Source organism: Archocentrus centrarchus, chromosome 9, assembly GCF_007364275.1.
Source record: "Archocentrus centrarchus isolate MPI-CPG fArcCen1 chromosome 9, fArcCen1, whole genome shotgun sequence".
In the NCBI taxonomy this organism is placed as follows: Eukaryota; Metazoa; Chordata; class Actinopteri; order Cichliformes; family Cichlidae; genus Archocentrus; species Archocentrus centrarchus.
The window spans coordinates 10,643,833-10,664,171 of record NC_044354.1 but is presented as its reverse complement, the minus strand read 5'-3'; the positions used below and the strand labels follow the sequence as shown (position 1 = coordinate 10,664,171).

General features: G+C 39.0%; 1 protein-coding gene across 1 annotated transcript in view; it reads left to right on the top strand.

The window, feature by feature from the left end:
• The window catches only part of grid2 (glutamate receptor, ionotropic, delta 2), a 540,691-nt gene that overhangs the window by 286,691 nt on the left and 233,661 nt on the right, over positions 1-20,339 (top strand). The window contains exon 3 of the mRNA XM_030736912.1: positions 12,086-12,373. Coding sequence (XP_030592772.1) covers positions 12,086-12,373 — 288 coding nt within the window. The remainder of the gene's footprint in view (positions 1-12,085; positions 12,374-20,339) is intronic.

Genomic DNA, 20,339 nt, shown 5'->3' with positions numbered 1-20,339 from the left:
CAAGGGCTATGTGGGCTGGGCATCACATGGTTCAAAGCACTCCAATAAATAATCAAATATGCAAGGGTAATATAAGATACTTCTGGAAACTGATTTCACCTTTTGGGTTGAAAGATGGTATAGCTGCTATTTTGTCCAAGTTTGAAATGTCATTGCACTATTAGAAAGCCAGAAAAGAGAATAGTTGATGCTATACTGACTACTACTCCTTGGAAAGGACAGGAAGGAGGTGGAAGAACACAAGACACTTGCTGGCATGTTGTGCTGGATGGGTGCCTGGATGAAAGGGGCTACACATCCCTACACAGTCTTGTTGCCAGTACCAGGATTTTTAGGCACGATACAAGCAGTTATGGTCAACTAGAAGTATAGAGTTACTCTGTCAATATCCATTTATGTATGAGTATGTGTTACCCCAACTGACTCACTGGACTGCTAATGGATACTGCAGTGCACTATCCCTTCCTTTCTAATTAAAAAAGGCAGTATATAAACCCAATGTGGCAATGTATACCAAGCACATGACACCTACCTTAAGCTATTAATTGGATATACTGTATGTGCTTTTGCAAAGTTGTACAGTTGCATACATTTTTTTTTTTTTGTATTAGGAGTTATGTCATCTGTATGACTTTAAAGGGGACATATGCAAATTCTACTTTTTTAGCCCTTAAATTCATTTTTTTGTGTACTTTGAGTGTCTAGGAGTGCAGAAAATTTTAATTTATTCTCTCCTGGTGCTGCGTAGATATCTTTATAGTCTTTTTGGGTGATATTTTTCAGTCTGTTCAGTTGTCTCCATTTCCTATTGTTTTCTTGTCTATTACGTCACAGTATTTGCTGTGGAACCAATTTCGTGAATCTGCCATTTTTTTCTCTCCAAGTTAGTTCAATTATGCTGAAGTTGTAAGTAGACAAGTCAAATTGTTCAGTTGTTGGGTGTATTAACCCACACAATTCCTACATTGCCCCCTGGCATCAGACCCTCTTCGAAGTGCCTGTTTCTCTGCAGGTAGATAATCGTATCGCTGCTATCAAACTACAAAACTGGGGTGGAGTGGAACGTTCTGCGGCCTGGAGGGGGCAAGGCTTGAAATGTCTCATTCACATTTAAAGAGACCGCACCAAAACGAGTGGCTCTAAGATGCACCTCAGAACAGGTGTAGGCTGACATTATTTTCGCTTCTTATCTTTTGTGGGGGTTTTTTGCATTTGACCGGGGTCAGTGTCACTACTGGTAGTATGATGTGATACCTGAATCCTACTGAGGTTGCACAAGTAGTCCAGCTCCTTCAGGATTGCACATCAATATGTGCCATTGCCAGAAGGTTTGCTGTGTCTCCCAGCACAGTCTCAAGAGCATGGAGGAATTCCAGGAGACAGGCAGTTACTCTACGAGAGCTGGACAGGGCTGTAGAAGGACCGTAACCCATCTGAAGGACCAGTATCTGCTCCTTTGTGCAAGGAGGAACAGGATGAGCACTGCCAAAGCCCTACAAAATGACCACTCGTGAATTTCTCTGACCAAACAATAAGAAACAGATTTCATGAGGGTGGCCTGAGGGCCTGACATCCTCTAGTGGGCCTTGTGCTCACTGCCCAGCACTGTGGATTCCAATTGGCATTTGCCATAGAATACCAGAATTGGCAGGTCCACCACTGGTACCCTGTGCTTTCTACAGACATGAGCAGGTTCACTCTGAGCACATGTGACGGATGCAAAAGGGTCTGGCGAAGCTGTGGAGAACATTATGCTGCCTGTAACAGGAGCTCAATGATGCCCTTGTCCAGATCTGGGAGGAAATCCCACAAGACACCATCCATCATTTCATTAGGAGCATGTGCTGACGTTGTCAAGCATGCTTATAAGCACGTGGGTGCCATACAAACTACTGAGTCCCATTTTTAGTTGTGCCAGTGAAATTTCTGCAAAATAGACTAACCTGTTGCATAGTTTTTTTCACTTTGACTTTTGGCATGTCTTTGAATTCAGCCTTCTGTAGGTTGATAATTTTCATTTCCATCAAACAATGTGGCATCATTTTGCTCTTAATATATTACCTAGTCCATATCAGTATAGATATTCAGCAGGACTTTTTTTTTTTCTGTTAAAAAAAAATTTGTGTTTTCAGTGTTCCTTTAATTTTTTTCAGCAGTGTACAAATCTTTACATTTCTTTGGTTACTCACTCTCATTCTTTAAGGTTCCTTTATTTAACTCCAGAAGATCTATATGCACATCTTGCATATGTTGTATTTAAACCTAAATATCACAGAATCATAGTTTGATGGGATTTACTGACCATTCAGCAGCAGCAGCAGCAGTAGTTACTTAAGTGACTGCAAATAGCTCTACATTCTGACCCTGTCTTTACACCTCACACCCCCTTTAACTCTGATTTTTCACTTCAGCAAATTAGGTAGCTACTCAAAATATGTAAAGATGTAGCTAAATTTGGAAAGCCAGCTAAGAGGACATTTAAACAAGGCAGCTATCTAATTACTGTTCAGATTATTTTCTTTTTGTTTTAGGTAATTAACAAATGGCTCAGTTATAAAGAAAGCCATCAAAAAAGTATTGTCTCTGAGATGATTTTAAGGATCATGCTATCTTTTTTCTTAATGATTTTTTTATGAGCTTGAAGCACTCAATTCATGAACTTTGGGTAATCAATCAAACCTTCCCTTTATATTTTTACCAGCTGCTCTCTGTTGTTTCCTATATTTTCTTTTGTCTTTGTCTGTGACTAAGCAATCATTTTCTTTCTTACTGAGGTAACTTTGATAGAGTCTTGTATCATTAAAGAGTTCTCCATATTTCATCCATCTCCTGTCCCCTCCCTCCTTTCATCACCTTCACCATCTCCCTTTACTGCCTTCTGATTTACATTTGTCTCCATCTTCCTCTACAAACATTTATATGTTTATCACTTTCCAGAGCTCTTTACTGCAATACTTTGATTGAAAAATATCTAAACCCTTCTTCTCAGTTGCCCCTTTCCTTCTTCAGGTTCTGAATTTATTCTGTATTGACCAAAAAAAAACTGTATTTTTACACTTTTTTTCCCTGCTTTCTCAGTATTGCTCACTCAATCCATCAGTTTTCCTCACTGTCTTCCAAATCTCTGTATACAGCTGCAGATAATTAAGTTGTTTCGTTATTCATCACGCTGTTGTCTCAGGCACAGGGAAATGCACCATAGCAGTGGGAAATCTTTTACTGGTAAATGCTGTAAACACTGTTAAATATTATGTTCGATATACAGTATGACACTAATGTGTCAGATCAACACCATCAGAGCAGCCTGTGTTTGTGCAATTTATGTCTGAAATACCAAAGAGACACATATTCACCCACTCAGATATCAGAAAATCTTGTTTCCCATAAATAATACAGTTCTGGATTGGGTCAATCTGTTACAGGCAAATGAACATACTCAAGTTCCCCACCTCATGCCAGTTTTTGCCAAATGATGACAAAGTGGACTGATTGAAGTTCAGTTCCTATAGCCCTTTTGTCAAATTCTGATCAGATTTTCTTTTATTCCAATTATCCTTTGATATCACTTTCTGACAGTAGTGGTTATGTACAGGCCTGATGCACATCAATTAATTAATTAATAAAAACTCTCACAGCATATGTTCACATCATAGATACACTAGTTTAAAGAAGTGGTGGGGGGGGGGAGAAAAGGACATACATCTATCCTAGCAAAGTAATAGCAGTAAAAGCCCCAGGGCTGTAAACAGAAGAGCTGTGGATTTTCCCAGGGGGACACTTTCATCTCCTTGACTTTACAATAGATTGAGCTGAGACACAAAGATATATATGGCGTCAGGTTTCTCTGAATGGATTGAGGGTGGATGAAGGACTAGCCAAAGGAAAGAAGAGATGAGAAAGAGGATGAACTGTTAACCTGTGGGCCATTGTACCCTTCACACCAAATCTGTCCGTAGTTCATTTTGATTCTGTACTTTCTCCTGTCATTTTTGACCCATAATGAAAAATCTTCATTCAGTGAAATACACAGAGTGGCATCATATAGCATGCATCAGATTTCTCATTTTTTCAAACAAAAAAAAACAAAAAACACACATTTATCCTGGATTGCAATAGAATCACATTTAATCAACATGCCTCTAAATTTATACATGCATTATATTCTACAAAAATAAGAACAAACTAATCAAACAGATGAAAAACCTTTATCTCAAAAACAACCTAAGGGTCTGGTTCAATACTGGCGTATACTTGGGGGAGGCTCCCTGATTATCACAATTCTCTCCTATTTTTGGGAATGATAATTTCCAACCAGGTATAGCGGATTCAGGATTTAAATTCTGGGCATCGCAGGGTATAGCTATGATATCAGATCTTTGCAATGAAAGTTCATTTTTAATGTCATTTGAAGAACATAAGTCCAAATATGCAATACCCTCAAAGCACTTTTTCAAATATCTACAACTGAAAAGCTTTATTTGGAGTAGTCAGGGTCACAGTCTGAAACTATCTCCCTCTCTATTTTGGAAAAATACTCATTGAACTCCTTGCACTCTAGGGGGCAGGTTTCTTTATTGCATAACCTCTTTGTAAGTTACTCATTAGAATCATCACACAATATTTTGCAAGCCTGGAGGGTAGATCTGCAAGAGAACATAACAAAGGAACAATGGTCAAAAGCAGGTAGTTTAGCTCAAACACCAAAACCATAAATACAAACTCTAAACTGCTACAATATAAATGGCTAAATAGGCTGTACATTACCCCAGTCAAGTTGCACTGTTTTAATGCTAACATTCCTGACACATGTTTTAAATGCAAGCATCTGAAAGGTTCTCGATTCCACTGCATGTGGGAATGCACTCAAATACTAGCCTTTTGGAAGAAAGTGTTAAAAATTGTTAGTCAAATAATTGGTGAAGAGGTACCCCTTATCCCAAAACTGTTTATTGCATATATATTCGGGGCAGTTAAACCCATCTAAGAGCATAAGATCCTTATTGGACATCTGTCTTCTGGAGGATAAACGGTGTACGTATAACCGTAATGTGGAAAACTGAAACAACCTGTACCATAGCACAATGGTTGAAAGGAATGTTTTTACATTTGGCCTCAGAGAGGATAAGTTATGCAATTAAAAACAAGTCAGAAAAATTTTGGAAGATCTGGAATATCTTCTACAACTTTCTTGGAGACAATAAGAGTGAAATGGATGTTTTTTTTTTAAATTAATTAACTAATTAATTTTTTGCTATTCTGAAGGTTCAAAGTGCCAACATGATAGCTCTTTTGGCTTAGGATTCAGCAACAATGAACAGATGTCCAACAATGTACTACTCTAGCCATACAAGGGGCCATGAAGTTTTACCCCCCCCCCCCCCCCCCCCCCCCCCCCCCCCCCAAAAAAAAAAAAAGAGGCATTTATCTCTCGTCCTCGTCAAAACTTGAAGCTAAACCTAGGTTGATGATGCAGTTCACTCAGGTTGAATTGTGAGAGACAGTAGAAGAGTTAAAGGTTTGTAAAACAGAACAAGGTGGATGGATGAGTGGGGAGAAATAGAGGATTATTTCACAAAGGTAAGAGACGATGGACTGTAGGAAAAGTGGCATGTTAAGAAGTTTATAGCAAATAGAAAAAAACAGTGAAAGAGACCGACACTGGAATAAAAGGAGAAAGCTTATTCATCTGGTGAGTGTGATAACAGTGAATGCAGCCACTGGATGAATATAGTGGTAAAGGGAGAAATGAGGAGAGGAATGAGAAGAGGAGCACAGATAGAGTTACAGACAAGACAAAAAGAGCCTGGATGAAAGAGAGGATGTATACATCTCCAGGGCACAAAGACTAGAGCTGAATAGATGATGTTAAATGTGACAAGATGAAGGGACCAAAGGGGGGTCCATTAAATGTTAATGGGAACAGGGTAGACGGTTGAGAGGCTACCCGGGGCACGAATAAGAACAGACTGTGTTTGTGAGAAATCATTGGTCTGGTATTTTCAGCAACAGGAAGTGCCAGAAGTCTAAGAACCTAAAGTGATACATTTCTAAAGAAACAAAGTCGAAAAGGGCATGTTATCTTTTACTCATTCTACCCCCCCGAGCACATTAATTCAAGTGCTAATTCCCTCAAGGAGCGTATATCAGCAAACCAAGAGTCCACACATGCACTCACAGAGGCATTTACAGTATAGAGCAGAGCATATTTTCAGCCTGCCAGCACTGTGAGTAAGCATCTCTCTCTGCCACTCAGTGCTTAGTCGTGTATGGCACAATGCATGGCAGCAGTTTGGAGCTGTGGACCTTCAAACAACATGCAGCAATACACAGACACAAGTAGGTCATTAATAAACACACACACACACACACACACACACACACACACACACACACACACACACACACTAAATACAGAGATACGCTTTAAGCTACTTTAAGCCCTTACACAATGCCAGCCTTTTTTATCTCTTGTTGTATTGGACCATTTGTAGAACATGGATTAGGAGGACTGTTATATTAGTTACTTATGGTATTTAAAGTTACAGTGTGTAAAATTTCACCATTAGATGTCAGTAGATTGCAATTGCAGTCAACTGAATTCTGTTTTCTTACCCTCTCAATTCAAGTGCATAATCCTAGCTATGGTGGCCATTGCAGGACAAACTTTGGGTGCCATTCATCCAGGGTTGTGTGTGATATTGACAAAAAATGATATCTCGATATTTTTTGTAATTTTGCCGATAACGATAATAAACGATACTGTATGTTGCATTATTTAAAAATGTGTTTGTAAAAGTCTTATATAAGATTTTTAAGACTTAAAAGATATTAACATCCAGTTTGCTGTTTAACTCAGCTGTCAATATGCTGGGTGTCCACATCTATTTAGTCTGGAGGAGGCTGTAAAGCTTTGTGAAAGGACTCAGATAGGAGTCGATAAGTCAGTGAAGCTCACTTCTGTCCAGTGACAGTGATACTGAGGTGAGCTGTTGAAAATATCCTGAACTTTTCATTTGTTGAGCGCTGCTGTTTTTTCCATTTAGCTGCTGGCTGTTGTTCGCCAGTGTTAGTGAAACCTTCTGTGAAGTAGATCTAACATTGTTGGCTCATTGTTGGCTGTCTGGAAATGGGAGGGTCACATGTCGAATCTGCTGACAATGAGTAATTGCAACAATATTGGGATGGGGTTTTATCCAGACTCTATGTTGCCTCTTTCCTTTGCGTTTCTGCTTCTTTATGAAGGGGACCCCACCTCAAATCATAAAAAATAGGTAAACTCCTTCATATCTGAAGGTCTGAGTCTGAAGGTGCAGACACTATTTGCCATGGCATGCAAACACCAAAGAGTTCTCTTCTGCTCTGCCTTCAGTGTGCTACGTATGTAGCCACATACTTCAAACTAAATTAGGTAGAACAACGATGTCCTTCCCGGCCACTGCATTCAATATGAGGGGGCAACATGGTGGCTTTCACAAACCAGCACCCGTTCCTATGTCTTTTTAATGGATTAATTCTAAGTTTGTTATAAGATTTAATTACATACTAATCAATTTATGAGTGCAATATTCTTTTTCTTTTAATCAAGTAAACTAAAAAAGAAAAGTCAGCACTTTAGAGAACCAGCCTCGCTAACACCTGTTATATTCAAGATAATATGCAAATACTAACTATACTTTCCCCTTAATCAACACAAAATAGTTCCACTGAGAGAGAGGAACTCTGTGTGAGAGAGAGAGAGACTCTAAATTTCTGGTGTTTATTGGTTTTCTTCAGGTATCGATTTCCTTGCTTCCTATCCATCTGTCTTTCCCTCTTCTTTCCATCCTTCAGTCACCAGGCCACAGAAACTGGAGGACTGTGTGTCAGCGTGATAAAGTGCGTACGTTGTGTGTCAGTGTGTGGTGGAAGGAGAGCTGCTTTGAGAGACACAGATAGAAGAATCGGTCACACCTGGATGCAGGTGAAGCGCTTGCAGTTCATTTATTCTGACAGACCAACAAGCAGGAGAGTGCTCAATAACATGCTCTGCTGCAAACAGCACATGTAGAATGCACACTGACATACAAAGAAAACATCAAAATGTCTGCATATAAACATTAACTGGATGAGCCATAGGTACAATATTCTTGTTTTATGTAGCTTGTCATTTTGTAATGTCACAGAATATCACACATAAACACACTTTTTATATATATATATATATATATATATATATATATATATATATATAAAATTAGAAAAGTGTGAAAAGATATATTGCTACACATGTGTGATACATATGATCCATACCTAGAAAAAATTAATAAATACAGCAGACAGATTAGAGCAATGATGTTGGTGTGTGAGTGTGGCTTGGTGGTGGTTATAGTTCATCATGATAGGTGAAGCGATCCAAATGGCTACACTTTCTGTTGCTTGCAAACCTGTGTTTGTGATAAGAAAGTTCCATCATTATACACAGCAGGTACTCTTAAAACATTGTGCATCCCTACAGCTTAACACTGTACCGGTAGCTCTAGTTACTTCTCATGTTCACTCACTAAACTATTGCCTACATCAGAGTGATGTAAACTTGGGTTGGGTTAGTGCAACGGGCCCTTTAAGTTATTAGCAAAAAGTATTAATGGGGCTAGTGCTTAGAAGCCTCCCACAGACTTAAGAATGTGTGATATAGAGGGGATGAGGGCACTAATTCTCCAAAGTGCCCTAATAAGTAACGGATTAGCAAAGCTTTCCATTAGCCAAAGCCTTGATGTTGCTAGGCTAATGCACCATTGCTAGACTATTACAATGCAGCTAAAATGTTTGTTAGCACGACAGCTATAATACACATGTAAAGTCTAGATAATGTCACCCAATGTATGAAATATGTCTTCAGCTCAAATGTCAGTGTCAGTTTTATTTACATAGCATTGCACATAAACTCTATGTACTTATCATAAAAGATAAAAACCTTAAAGAAAAAAAAAAAGCTTTGCAGCGCTACAGTGTCTTAAGGCAATAAAAGCAACAAAACAAAACTTTACACAGATAAAATACAAGTTAACATACACACAGACACACAGTTATTAACTGAAAGCCTGTGAGAATAAAAAAGGTTTCAAGTCTGTTTTTGAATGTAGACACAGTTGTAATTGACCTCAGGCCAGCGGGCAGCTTGTTCCAAAGAACAGGACCACAGTAACCAAAAGCACCCTCAACACACTTGGATCTAATTCTAGGAACAGTTATAAGATACCCAAAACCTGAGAGGGCTAGTTGGGTTATAGACACTGTGCAAGTCCGAGATCTACTGAGGGACCAAACTCTTTGCTCTTTGCTCTTTGAACTTTGTGATTTTAAAGGTAATTCTGTATTGAACTAGGAGTCAGTGAAGTGACTTCATTACTGAGGTCATATGTTCAAATATGCAGAGACATGTAGGATCTATTGCTTGTCTAACAACTGTACCTTACATTCTCTCTCTATCTTTCTCTCTGTCTCTCACTCACTCACTCACTCACACACACACACCGACACCGACACCGACACACACACACACACACACTGTGTAAGTGCAAAAATAATAGCACCATTCCAGCTTTTGATCAGCACCATGGACAGCTCCCTCTCTTCTGTCCTTCTGCCACTTTTTTTGCTTTGCTTGCTAAACATAATTTAAAATGCCACTGTGCCAACTAACTACTACATTAGACACTTGCCAAAAAACAAATTGTTGCATAGTTAACATCAACAGGTTTGCAGGCATTTTCCACCAGTGTCATAGAGCAAGTTAAATTAAATGCAGCAAGTACATCCATGCTGTGTAATGTGGAGGGCTCCATGGCTGCGCCACCAGAAGTTCACCCACTTGCATAGACATAGACATGACTAGACTTACATCATTTCAAACACAGTTCCTAGTAGATTGATTCTGGTCTCAATTATATTTTTAAAAAAATAATGGCTGTGACTAAGCAGTATGCTGAGATTTTGTAAAGTTTAATCATATATTGTAACACCTTAATTAATTCTTCAAAAGTAGACTTGAACAATGGGCAGTGAGACTGAAACAGTATTAACTTCTACACATTAATCATCTACATCAATGCAGAAGGAAATGGTTGTCTGAAAAAACCCTTCAGCTATTGCTAAAAAGGAAAATTGCTTCTAACAATGTTTTGCCTGTTAATTACAGAATGGGTTTGTTCATATATTGAGAGTTATTGGTTTCAAATTAGATCAGTGTCACAGAACTGCTTGAGTGACAACTATAGCCAGTGTTACATAAAATTGTTTTGAGTGAACCATCACTAGTATGTATTTAGTCTTATGCATTAAACTTTTTTGTTTACAATCACAGACTGTTTAAGAAAAATAAAGAGTGACATGAATTTGGTTTTAGGGTGACTGTAGCATCTCATAAATAAATAAGGCCAGTGATGCTTGAACTAACTTGAATTAATTAAGCTTGATTTAATTAAGCAAACTAAATTAAACTACAAAAGAAATTAATCAGACAGCACGTTATGCATCAGTAATACACACATGCACACAGATCTGCATGCACACACACACTAATTTGTCATGATTTAAGACTTTATCCTCACAAAACACTTTGAAATACAAGTCATTAGATTGTTTTTGTGCAAACCAGCTGACACAGTATTCACTGTCATATTGTATAGGTCACATGTTCTCCTGTTGTTATGCACACATGCACACTTGCACACATGCAGTGTTTTATTCTGCTTTTCTCAGCACCATGATTCTGTCTCCTCAAGCTTCTCTTTTTCTGAGACTTTTCTCTTTTCACTTTCTTTCTTTGGCTTTATTTCTGCAGTGTCAACAGATTACTCCCTATGGCATTACACAGGCTGACTGTGTGTGTTTTAGATAGTGCTAACTTGCTTTTATACATTGCCATTTCACAGTCTGTGTATCTACATCTGTGTTTGTGTTGCTATACTGTCTTTAAACATTTTTTCACCACTCCTGGTTTTTTTCTCAGTGAATCAGTGACAGGATTTTAGTCAGCTAGAAGTAAAATAAACACTTCTAACATTAAAGGATGCAGTGAGGAGCAGAAGAGGAGGATGAAATGAGGATCAGGATAGATAAGGGATGAGGGAAAGGGGAGGGAAAGCTGGGGACTTTCAGAGGCAAACAAAAAGACCAAAGCAATAAAGAGGTGATGAGTCAAAAGAGTGAAGAAGCAAGGATAGGTGAATGTTTATGTTGCCATGAGGGTAAACAAGAGATGATGGAGAAAGCAGCCAGTGAGTGAAGATGGTGTGAAAGATTGGTAGGTGAAAATCGAAAGATTCTGAAGGAGGAATGTTAGATAGGATGTGGCAGAGGAAAGCAGATGATTCCAAAGTGAAGCCACTGTATAGTCTTCTGCAGTGCTGTAAGGCACTTAAAATAAAAATCACTGCAAGACTGTGACTCTGAAATGATTGGGGCTGAAAGGTAAGCACTCAGAGGGGCTGTTTTGAACAAGAAGGGAGATAACAGGGGAGTGGGTTGAGAGGGTAGGAGGCAGAGGCATATTTGATAGCACTAGAGGCCTAACAGGAAGGAATAAGAAGTGAAGTAAGCACACACAAAGCGTCTTAGTGCTGAGGAGCATTTAGGAAGCGGAGCACAAAAAGTCTCTGGCAAAAGTGGCATATTTTAAATATATATATTTATGAGACAACTTGGAATCGACAGTGTCTTCAGGGTCTAAGGAGTTAGCCTGTATTTATTCATGAAGAAGAAGGGCATAAAAGTCCTTGGTTTCTAATAGCATTTTACATAAAGAGGACATTATGTTTCTGCTCTACTACTACATATCTGTTTAATTATACTTCCTTTCTCTGTGTTTCTAGACAGCACAACATATGACTATAATAGCTTTGGTTTTCATAATAAATGTCCAGTGCATGTGGGAATAATCTCCAAAATATTTTTCCAAGCACTTCAATCAGGATCAACAACATAACGTGTATTTTCGCAGCTGATGTTTCTTAGAATAAAACGAGTAATAGTTTTTCCTTTGCTTTGAAATGTAATATATGCCTTCTTTTTTTTTTCTTCTTTATCTGCTCTCTCCTTCCCCTAGCCTGTGAGCTGATGAACCGTGGAATCCTGGCTCTGGTCAGTTCAATTGGCTGCATGTCGGCAGGCAGCCTTCAAACTCTAGCCGATGCCATGCACATCCCCCACCTCTTTATCCAGCGCTCCCCAGCGGGAACACCCCGTTCTGCCTGCCCACCCACCAGTCGAGTCCCTGGCACAGATGACTACACCCTAATGGTTCGCCCACCTGTTTATCTCAATGAGGTCATCATGCAAGTGGTATCTGAGTATAGCTGGCAGAAGTTTGTCCTCTTCTATGATTCTGATTTTGGTAAGGCAATAAGATCTGTCTATCTGTCTATCTATCTATCTGTCTATCTATCTATCTATGACCTACAGAAATGACACTGTGTTGGTTATGAAGACAGTGTGCTTTAATTGACACCTCAGCATGACAGTACATAAGACAGGGAGAGAGGGAAGAGAGAGAGAGAGAGCAATAATGGATGCCTGGTCAGAAATGATGCTCTTTCTTATGCTCAGTTTCTCTCTGCCAAACACACATTGATAGACAGGCATGTGCATGTGTATGCATATGCCAGGGCACTGATAGGTTCAGATCATTTTAAAAACTCAGAGAACAAACACACAACTCTTTTGAACTTGCGCAAGGAGGAGAGATCCGTTCCTTGAACTCAGCTCTCAGCTGAGCGGAAGTTGTCTGTCCTGGCGAACTGCTTCCTGCGCAGCGCTTTTATTCGGATTTTCACAATAAGATCACGTGGGTTACATCAAACACAGTTTACAGCATGTAATAAACAACATTCTTGGCTTTTTCCTTACCATATATGGTCGTAAGCATACTGTGACATGTGCGCATGTAACATGGCGTATACGAGACACGTATCCTATATGTGTTCTCTGCAGGCTGCTCTCAGCCTGCAGGTAACTACAACTTCCTTTGTAAAAAATACCACCACGTGTTCCCATTTCAAACATAAAAACAACAGTATCATATGCACGTAAAACAACTTATAGAAAATATACAAACAGAAGATATGATAATTTATAATAAACAGAATGGAATTTATACCATAACTCCAACAGCACGCTGAAAGAGGCAACCTGCATCTTCATGCAAGTGACATATCTGTGTGCATGCTTTACCTTTCCTCCCTTTATCTTACGACCACTCTTTCCAGTCTATTAATTCTAACATTAGACTAGAAACATCCTATGCCCCTTTTATAAAGAGCCACCCCGATTTGCCAGCCTGTTAGCTTTCTTCTACAAAAATCTAATATTTTTTTTGCGGCTGCTCCTTTGTGTGTGTGTGTGTGTGTGTGTGTGTGTGTGTGTGTGTGTGTGTGTGTGTGTGTGTGTGTGTGCGCGCGCAAATGTTTTTATAATTTTCTAGGTGTATCTGTGCGTGTGGTGTGTTGATGCTGTGCATGTTGTGAGATTTCTGATCCCAACCTCGTCTGCTACAAACTTATTATCTTACTTTCTCTATCTTTTTACACAGCTGTGCCTCTCTTTGTGTTTGGGGTCACAAACTTGATCTGATTCACATATAGCATATACCATATACCCTTTCTGTGTATGTCTACAAAAGGTCAAGGGCCTGTTTTGGTCTGATTTATTCTTCTCATCACTAGACTGACTGCCTGTTGTTATAGGTGTTTGCCATGTTTCTTTCCAGGTCAATCATTTTTCTTTAAGCACTTTCATTTGAAAATATGATACAGGAGAGATACATGGGAGAATGATACTAAGTTAATGCTTCTAATAAAAACACAGATATTGTACTTACTAATAGAAGAGAAAAAAACAGCAGTGACGTCACTCATTGGTGTTTGGACAGAAGTATAGCACACCTAAAAGCTTCATCTTATAGAAAGAGGTGTAATATTTTTCTACCTTAGGTGTTTCAGTGTTAATGGAGCGCCATTTCCCTCATTGCGGTCAATTAACACAATCAATATGCTGTATGCATTGAACTCCAATGGGATCACTGCTGTGGACATATTTTAAAGGCATTTTCCAAGCTGAAGCATTTTATCAGTGTACTGAATACAGTAGGTCATATAAAATCTCCTAACTAGGAAGCTCGACCAAGCAGTTTATATTGGATGAATATTGAGCTGTAGTTAAAGGGACCCTTTTAGGGGTGCTATGCTAACATAGTGATAAAATGGCATTTTAAAATTGGATTTTTATCCACTCTGGAAGTTGTAGTCTATTTGTTAAAAATAAATTCAAGTGTTCTAAAAACTTTCATGATGGTCTGTGAGTCTGCTAAACCGTTAGTATAATGTCTGCTAATGTTTTTCATGGCAGTAGTTTGTAGTAAAGTTTGACCAATGATGAATGTTACAAGGTCTTTTAGCAATTAAACAACACTTTTGCATCAGATACTGAGGGTCTGATAACTGCCCCAAAATTGAAATACGTAGTTAGCAATTAAAACACACACACACACATACATACATTATATGCATAATTTATTTAAATAAACAAAATCTATAAACATAGCACAGATGTCTTTTGAAGTTACTATACTAACCAGGTAACACCAGTTCATACCTTTTGAGTACTTTCTTCTAGCTCTAGATTCAGTACTGTCTGAGGTTTGGTTTTAGCCCAGTTCCACTTGCCAGGATAATTGTTGGATGGTTTGTTTTGGAAGATTGCTAAGTAATATAAATTATACAGTACAACTAATGCGTATTTTACAGTAACTTTTGAACCTAAATTTTTTTTGTGAGCATTAACTAGTTGAACCCCTTTTTATTGTACTGAAACCTGCATCAGCTTACACAGGTTCAGGTTTCGCTTGCTAGTCTGTAAAGTTAAGCATACATAGTTAAGTGAGGTCAAATTCTATTACGTTGCATCCAGATTATCAAAACATATTCAGTCCTTCAGGAAAAAAGGTTTTTAGACTAACTTTACCTATATCAAGACTTTAAGTGGATTTTTTAAAAAACTTTTGCTAGCTAGCACATGCTAAATCAGTTATTTTAAATCTAAAATTGCTCCCAAATGTGTAGTTTACATGGAATGTCTGTACAGTAGACACCAGTACACGCACACATACGTAGACACATGTTCGTACTTCACTTAAATCCCTCTGTCCTCTGTGACCACTGATTCATCACATGGATCCTCTGGGGTTTCGCCGTGCTGTTCTGTCAGCCACAGAAGGCCCTTTAAAGACATCACTATTGTTCCCTAATGGCCTAACCCCCTGTTTAGGGAGAGAAGGCAGAGGCAAGAGAGAGAGAGAAAGAATGAGAAACTTCGATGGAGAGAAGCAGAGAGAGAAACAGAGATGGTCTTTTAAGATGATAGCAGTGTTCCCAAAAGACCTTGCTTCTGTACAAGGAGAGTTCTTTAGAGAACACACAGTCGAGTGTGTCCTCTCAAATGAAGCTACGGTGCAACTGTCCCAATCCCTATTTTCAGCTCTACTGGTGCAGTCTGAACACTGAGAACACATGTTTTCTCTCTATCATTTCTCTCACTCTTCTCACAGTTTATCCCTTTTCTTCATTTTTATTTTTTTATTTGACCCTTCCCCCCACTATGAGTTTTTTTTTTTTTCTCACTTCTTTTCAGTTTGTCCTCAGGTCTTATATTCTCACTTTAAAACATGATGTATATTGAAAAATTGTTGTTACCTGCTGAGTGACCTTGCTCATAATCCACTCAGAAGCACATCATCATTGCCCTCATTGAAAAAACACAGGGCACACTGCTTTGTGGAAAAAAAAAAAACCCTGTTGACATTAAGATGATTTGTTTTGTTTTGCTCTTAGCCAGTGACAAGAGGGGCCTTAGGCACAATAGAAAAAGGTTATAACTGTATGAAAAAGTCATTTTAAAATGGTGCCTATAAGACTGCCAGTTTTTATTTTTTTTTTTAGTAACAATCAATATAGTTCTTGATTTCAAGTTTGTGTGTGGACAAATATGTTTATTTAATAAAAGTCCAAGTGTTTCAGAATGCGGAAATGTTGAATTTCCTTGAGGATCAGAGGTAGACATCTATTAATAAAGTAATCTATGGCATAATCTGTGACCTCCCAGATAACATGCTTAATTTGTGAACTCATAAATAAACATCCAGTGATTGTGACATCAAAAACAGCTGTATGCCACTAGGTTGGCTTTTACAAAGTCAGTTATGTGCATTAACAGGAGATATGGCTACTTACAAACATGAGAAGTATAGCGTATCACGTTTTTACTGTGGAGGTCAATAAAACAACTCTAAAACGCCAGCTTATTCTTATATCTGTGTGTATGAGCTTTAGATAGTTTTAAGTTCTGAATATTTCAGCACTGATTTATTGATAAAATATGAAATATATAATATGAAATATAGTAAAATTATGTATGCCTTAGGGGAATACATGAAATAATGTGCCGTATTTGTCATAATATAGTAAATGCAGCAGTTCCCTGGGTCTGTGAACTGTGCTGAATGTATTCTAGGTTGCTGTGGGTCCGTTGTCATTAAGCATGACTTTGTCATTTTGAAGACTACTGTTTAATGAGATATGTTAGTATTTTTAAAACAAGATTTTATACTTTCAGTTCTGCCCCATTTTTATTTAAACACCCTTTTAATAATTCCCTCCTCCTAGACCAGTGGACCAAATGGATAGATGTTCCATTTTTTTTCTCATCATAGTGAAAAGTGTGAAACCGCCAGCCACTACCCTTACAGCTTGTTACGTATGACTTTGTGTCTGCTGAAGTTACACTGAATAGTATTATATCACCTTGTTGCAAGAAAGAAAGAAAGCTATTACACTGTTGTGTGGGCAGGCAGAAACTGAGTAGAGGAAAGTGCTTGCTCACTTCTAGAATTTTTCTTTGAATTGCTTTACATCCATAATGAAAGCAAACCCAAAATATGACATTTAATAAATTATTAATTTAAAGTCCAAATCTATTAGATGAAAACTGTCAAGTTTATAAAACAAAAGCAATAAAGACAACCAACTTTGGACATCCAGTAGTGACTTGATATACTTTGCAGTTGCAATATGTTAGTATACAGATGAGTGGCAAATTAAAGGAAACAGCCAATGTTGGAAAAAGTAAGCAATTGATAAATGGACTGGTTATTTTAATTAAATTATGCAAATTAACATTTAATATAATATAATAATAATAATAATGGAGAAGATGAATAACTTCCATTTGTATAGCATGTTTCAGGAAAGTTGAGCATGCTTTACAAACGAATATTAATAAACAAAGGTGTGAAAATAAACAAAAAGGTAAGAGATTTAAGGCCTTGTTGAACAGGTGAGTTTTGAGAAGTGTCATAAAAGATGGGGCATTGCGGCGCTCTGATGGGAGACAGTTCCAGAGGGCAGTGACTGCCACACTGAAGGCTCTTTCCCCAAAGGTATGGAGGTTGGTGCAAGGACAGAAAGGAGACCCATGGCTGAGGATCGTAGTGGCCGAGACTTTTTGTATGGGTGAAAGAGGTCGAACAGGTTCTGAGGGTCAGGGCATTGAGGGATTTATAAGTGAGAAGAAGGATCTTGTAAGTAATGTGTGACTTGACCATGAGCCAGTGGAGATTTATGCAGGTGATGTGTTGCCAGAGCTTAGTGTTTGTTAGAAGCCTGGCAGTTGAGTTCTGGACATACTGGAGCCTATCCAGGGCCTTACTGGAACAGGTCCCCATTGCAGTAATCCAGCCAGGTGGTGACAGAGGCATGGAGGAGGGTCTCTGCTACAGAGTCAGTGAGTGATGGCCAAAGTTGAGAGATGTTCTTTTGGGAAAAAAGCTGCTTTAGTGACAGATTTGATATGAGCCTGAAATGAAAGTGTGGGGGCCTTAACGACACTGAAATTGTGAACCTCTGGGAATGGTGAGATGGGGTTGCCATCTAGGTCAATGAGTAGATCTCCAATCTTCCAGAGTAGGGCTTTGGGGCCACAACCAAGGGCTCTGTTTTATTACTGTTGACTCTAAGTAGGTTAGATTACATCCATGTTTTCATTAAACAAACATGGATGTTTTTTTAATCAGTTTTAAAAAAATTTCAACCTCTTGAGACATCCATGTTTTGATTTCATGCAAACAGTTTACAAGTGATTATGGGGGGAGCTAGGTAAAGGTTTTGGTACTAAGATAAAGTTGTGTATCATCAGCATAGAAATTGTCACAGGCTGGCAAAACACAGAACCTTGATGCACACTGTGGTTAACTGTAGCAGAGGTGGAACAGGAGCTCCCCATGATGACAAACCATGTTTGGTTCCAGAGGTAAATTTGAAACCAGGAGAGTACTGTACCAGTGAGGCCAAGATATAGTTGGATAGATGTAAAAGGATTGCATGAGAAATGTTGTCAAAGGCTGCAGAAAGGTCCAGGAGGATGAGGATGTTGATGTCACCAGAATTGGCAGCAATGAGGTCATTAGTTATTTTGATGAGAGTGGTCTCAGTGCTGTGGTATGTTCTATAGCCAGATTGGAAGGGTTCATAGAGCTCTTGACTAGACATATGTTGATGTAGTTGGTTGGCCACTGCCCTTTCCAAGATTTTGCTGAAGAAAGGAAGGTTAGGGATTAATTGGTAATTGTTATGATTGTCAGGGTCCAGACCTGGCTTTTTGAGGATGGAAGTCACTGAGGCAGTTTTGAAGCTGGAGAGTACCACTCCTGACTCCAGGAAATAGATGATCAACTATAAGAGGCCACAGAGCAGGTAGACATGCTTTGACCAATGCTGTCTTTATGGGGTCCAGAGTGCAGGTGGAGGCTTTCACTTAAGAGATCCACTTTGTGACCTGAGAGGAATTCACAGAGGAGAAGGAGCACTGAGGTAGTTGTGCTATAAGGTGGATGAGATCCTGAACCTGATGTATAGGTGCCAGAATCTGCCAATGGATGGAGTTAACTTTTGTCTTGGAAGAAGTCCAGGAATGTGACAAAGGTCAGGGGTGAGCTGGATCAAGAGGGCAAAGTAGCCAGTTGATGGTGGAAAACAGCAATCTGGGATGACTTTGCTGTTTGCAAATGAGAGAAGAGTAATAATGAGCTTTGGCATGAGATAGCTACAGCTAAAAATACAGTCCGGGTTTTGAGGGGGTCAATAAGCCTGTCGACCATGGTGTTGGGGCAGTGTGAGACCAACTGGGCTGCTATCAAATTGTTCAGGGCTAATGCACTGACAGTTGTAATGTTCCTATATGTGATGTACGCTTGGTGCGTAGCCTGGGCAGAGTAACAGGAACAGAAAAGCACATAGCAAGGTGATCAGAGACAGCAAGGTACAGGCACCTCAAATTGGAAGAGAGAGGTGTCCCAATGGAGCAAACCATATCCAATATATCACCTCTGACTTGGATGGGACCTGTTGGCTTGGTGTATGACAGCTAACCTACCACCACAACCTTTGGAGGAAGGTTTCTGAATGTACACAAAGCCTGGAAGACTGGCGTGGTTGAATGACATAAAGGCTTGCTGATTTTTCCATGTCTCTGTTAGGCAAGGGAAGTCAATGTTCCTATCAGTAATGATATCATGAATTACTTGCTTTTATTGTTCAGTGAACAGGCATTCAACAGCATGAAGGATGCAATGTTAATAGGTGATGTTGGGACAGATGAGGAGGGGATGGTTCTATCAATACAAGCCAGTGATTGTAAATCGTTCAGAGTACTCCTTTTAGGTTTATTGTGATAATTGTTCTTGCTTACTGGAACACCTGCCAGACAGTACAGAGGGAATGGAGTGACGAGGAGTAATTGAGTAAAACCAACAGTTAGAAGACAGAGTCAAAGAATCGCTTGCTAGTTGTGCTAGGCTACCAGGTGTTTAGCAGACGTTCAGCTGATCAGTGGCATCCAGGTAAGGCTGATCATGGAGAAAGGTGAGTATACAGATAAATAGAGGCAGGTGTAAAAAATAAATAAATAAATAAAAAGTGATAGAAGCACCAAGGAGAGAAATGTAGCAATGAGAGAGCTAGGTCCAATATACAGTGAATATCAGTCTCATTACAACAGGAAGCAGAGGTTTGTCACAAACCGAGATGTGGCGACATTTACTCCAGCATCCTCTCAGTCTGGAAGATTGGTGGTTGCTTTCATATTTATTAAACCATTCAATGACCCCTCTTGTCCTGTGGATAGTGACATAATGGGGATGTTCTCCTGGAAGATAGCACTCCCATCAGGGTAGAAATGTTTCTGTGAAAAAGGTGGCTGCTCAGAACAAATTTGTTAATTTGTATTCACTTTTCTCTTTAATGCTATTTGTTTAG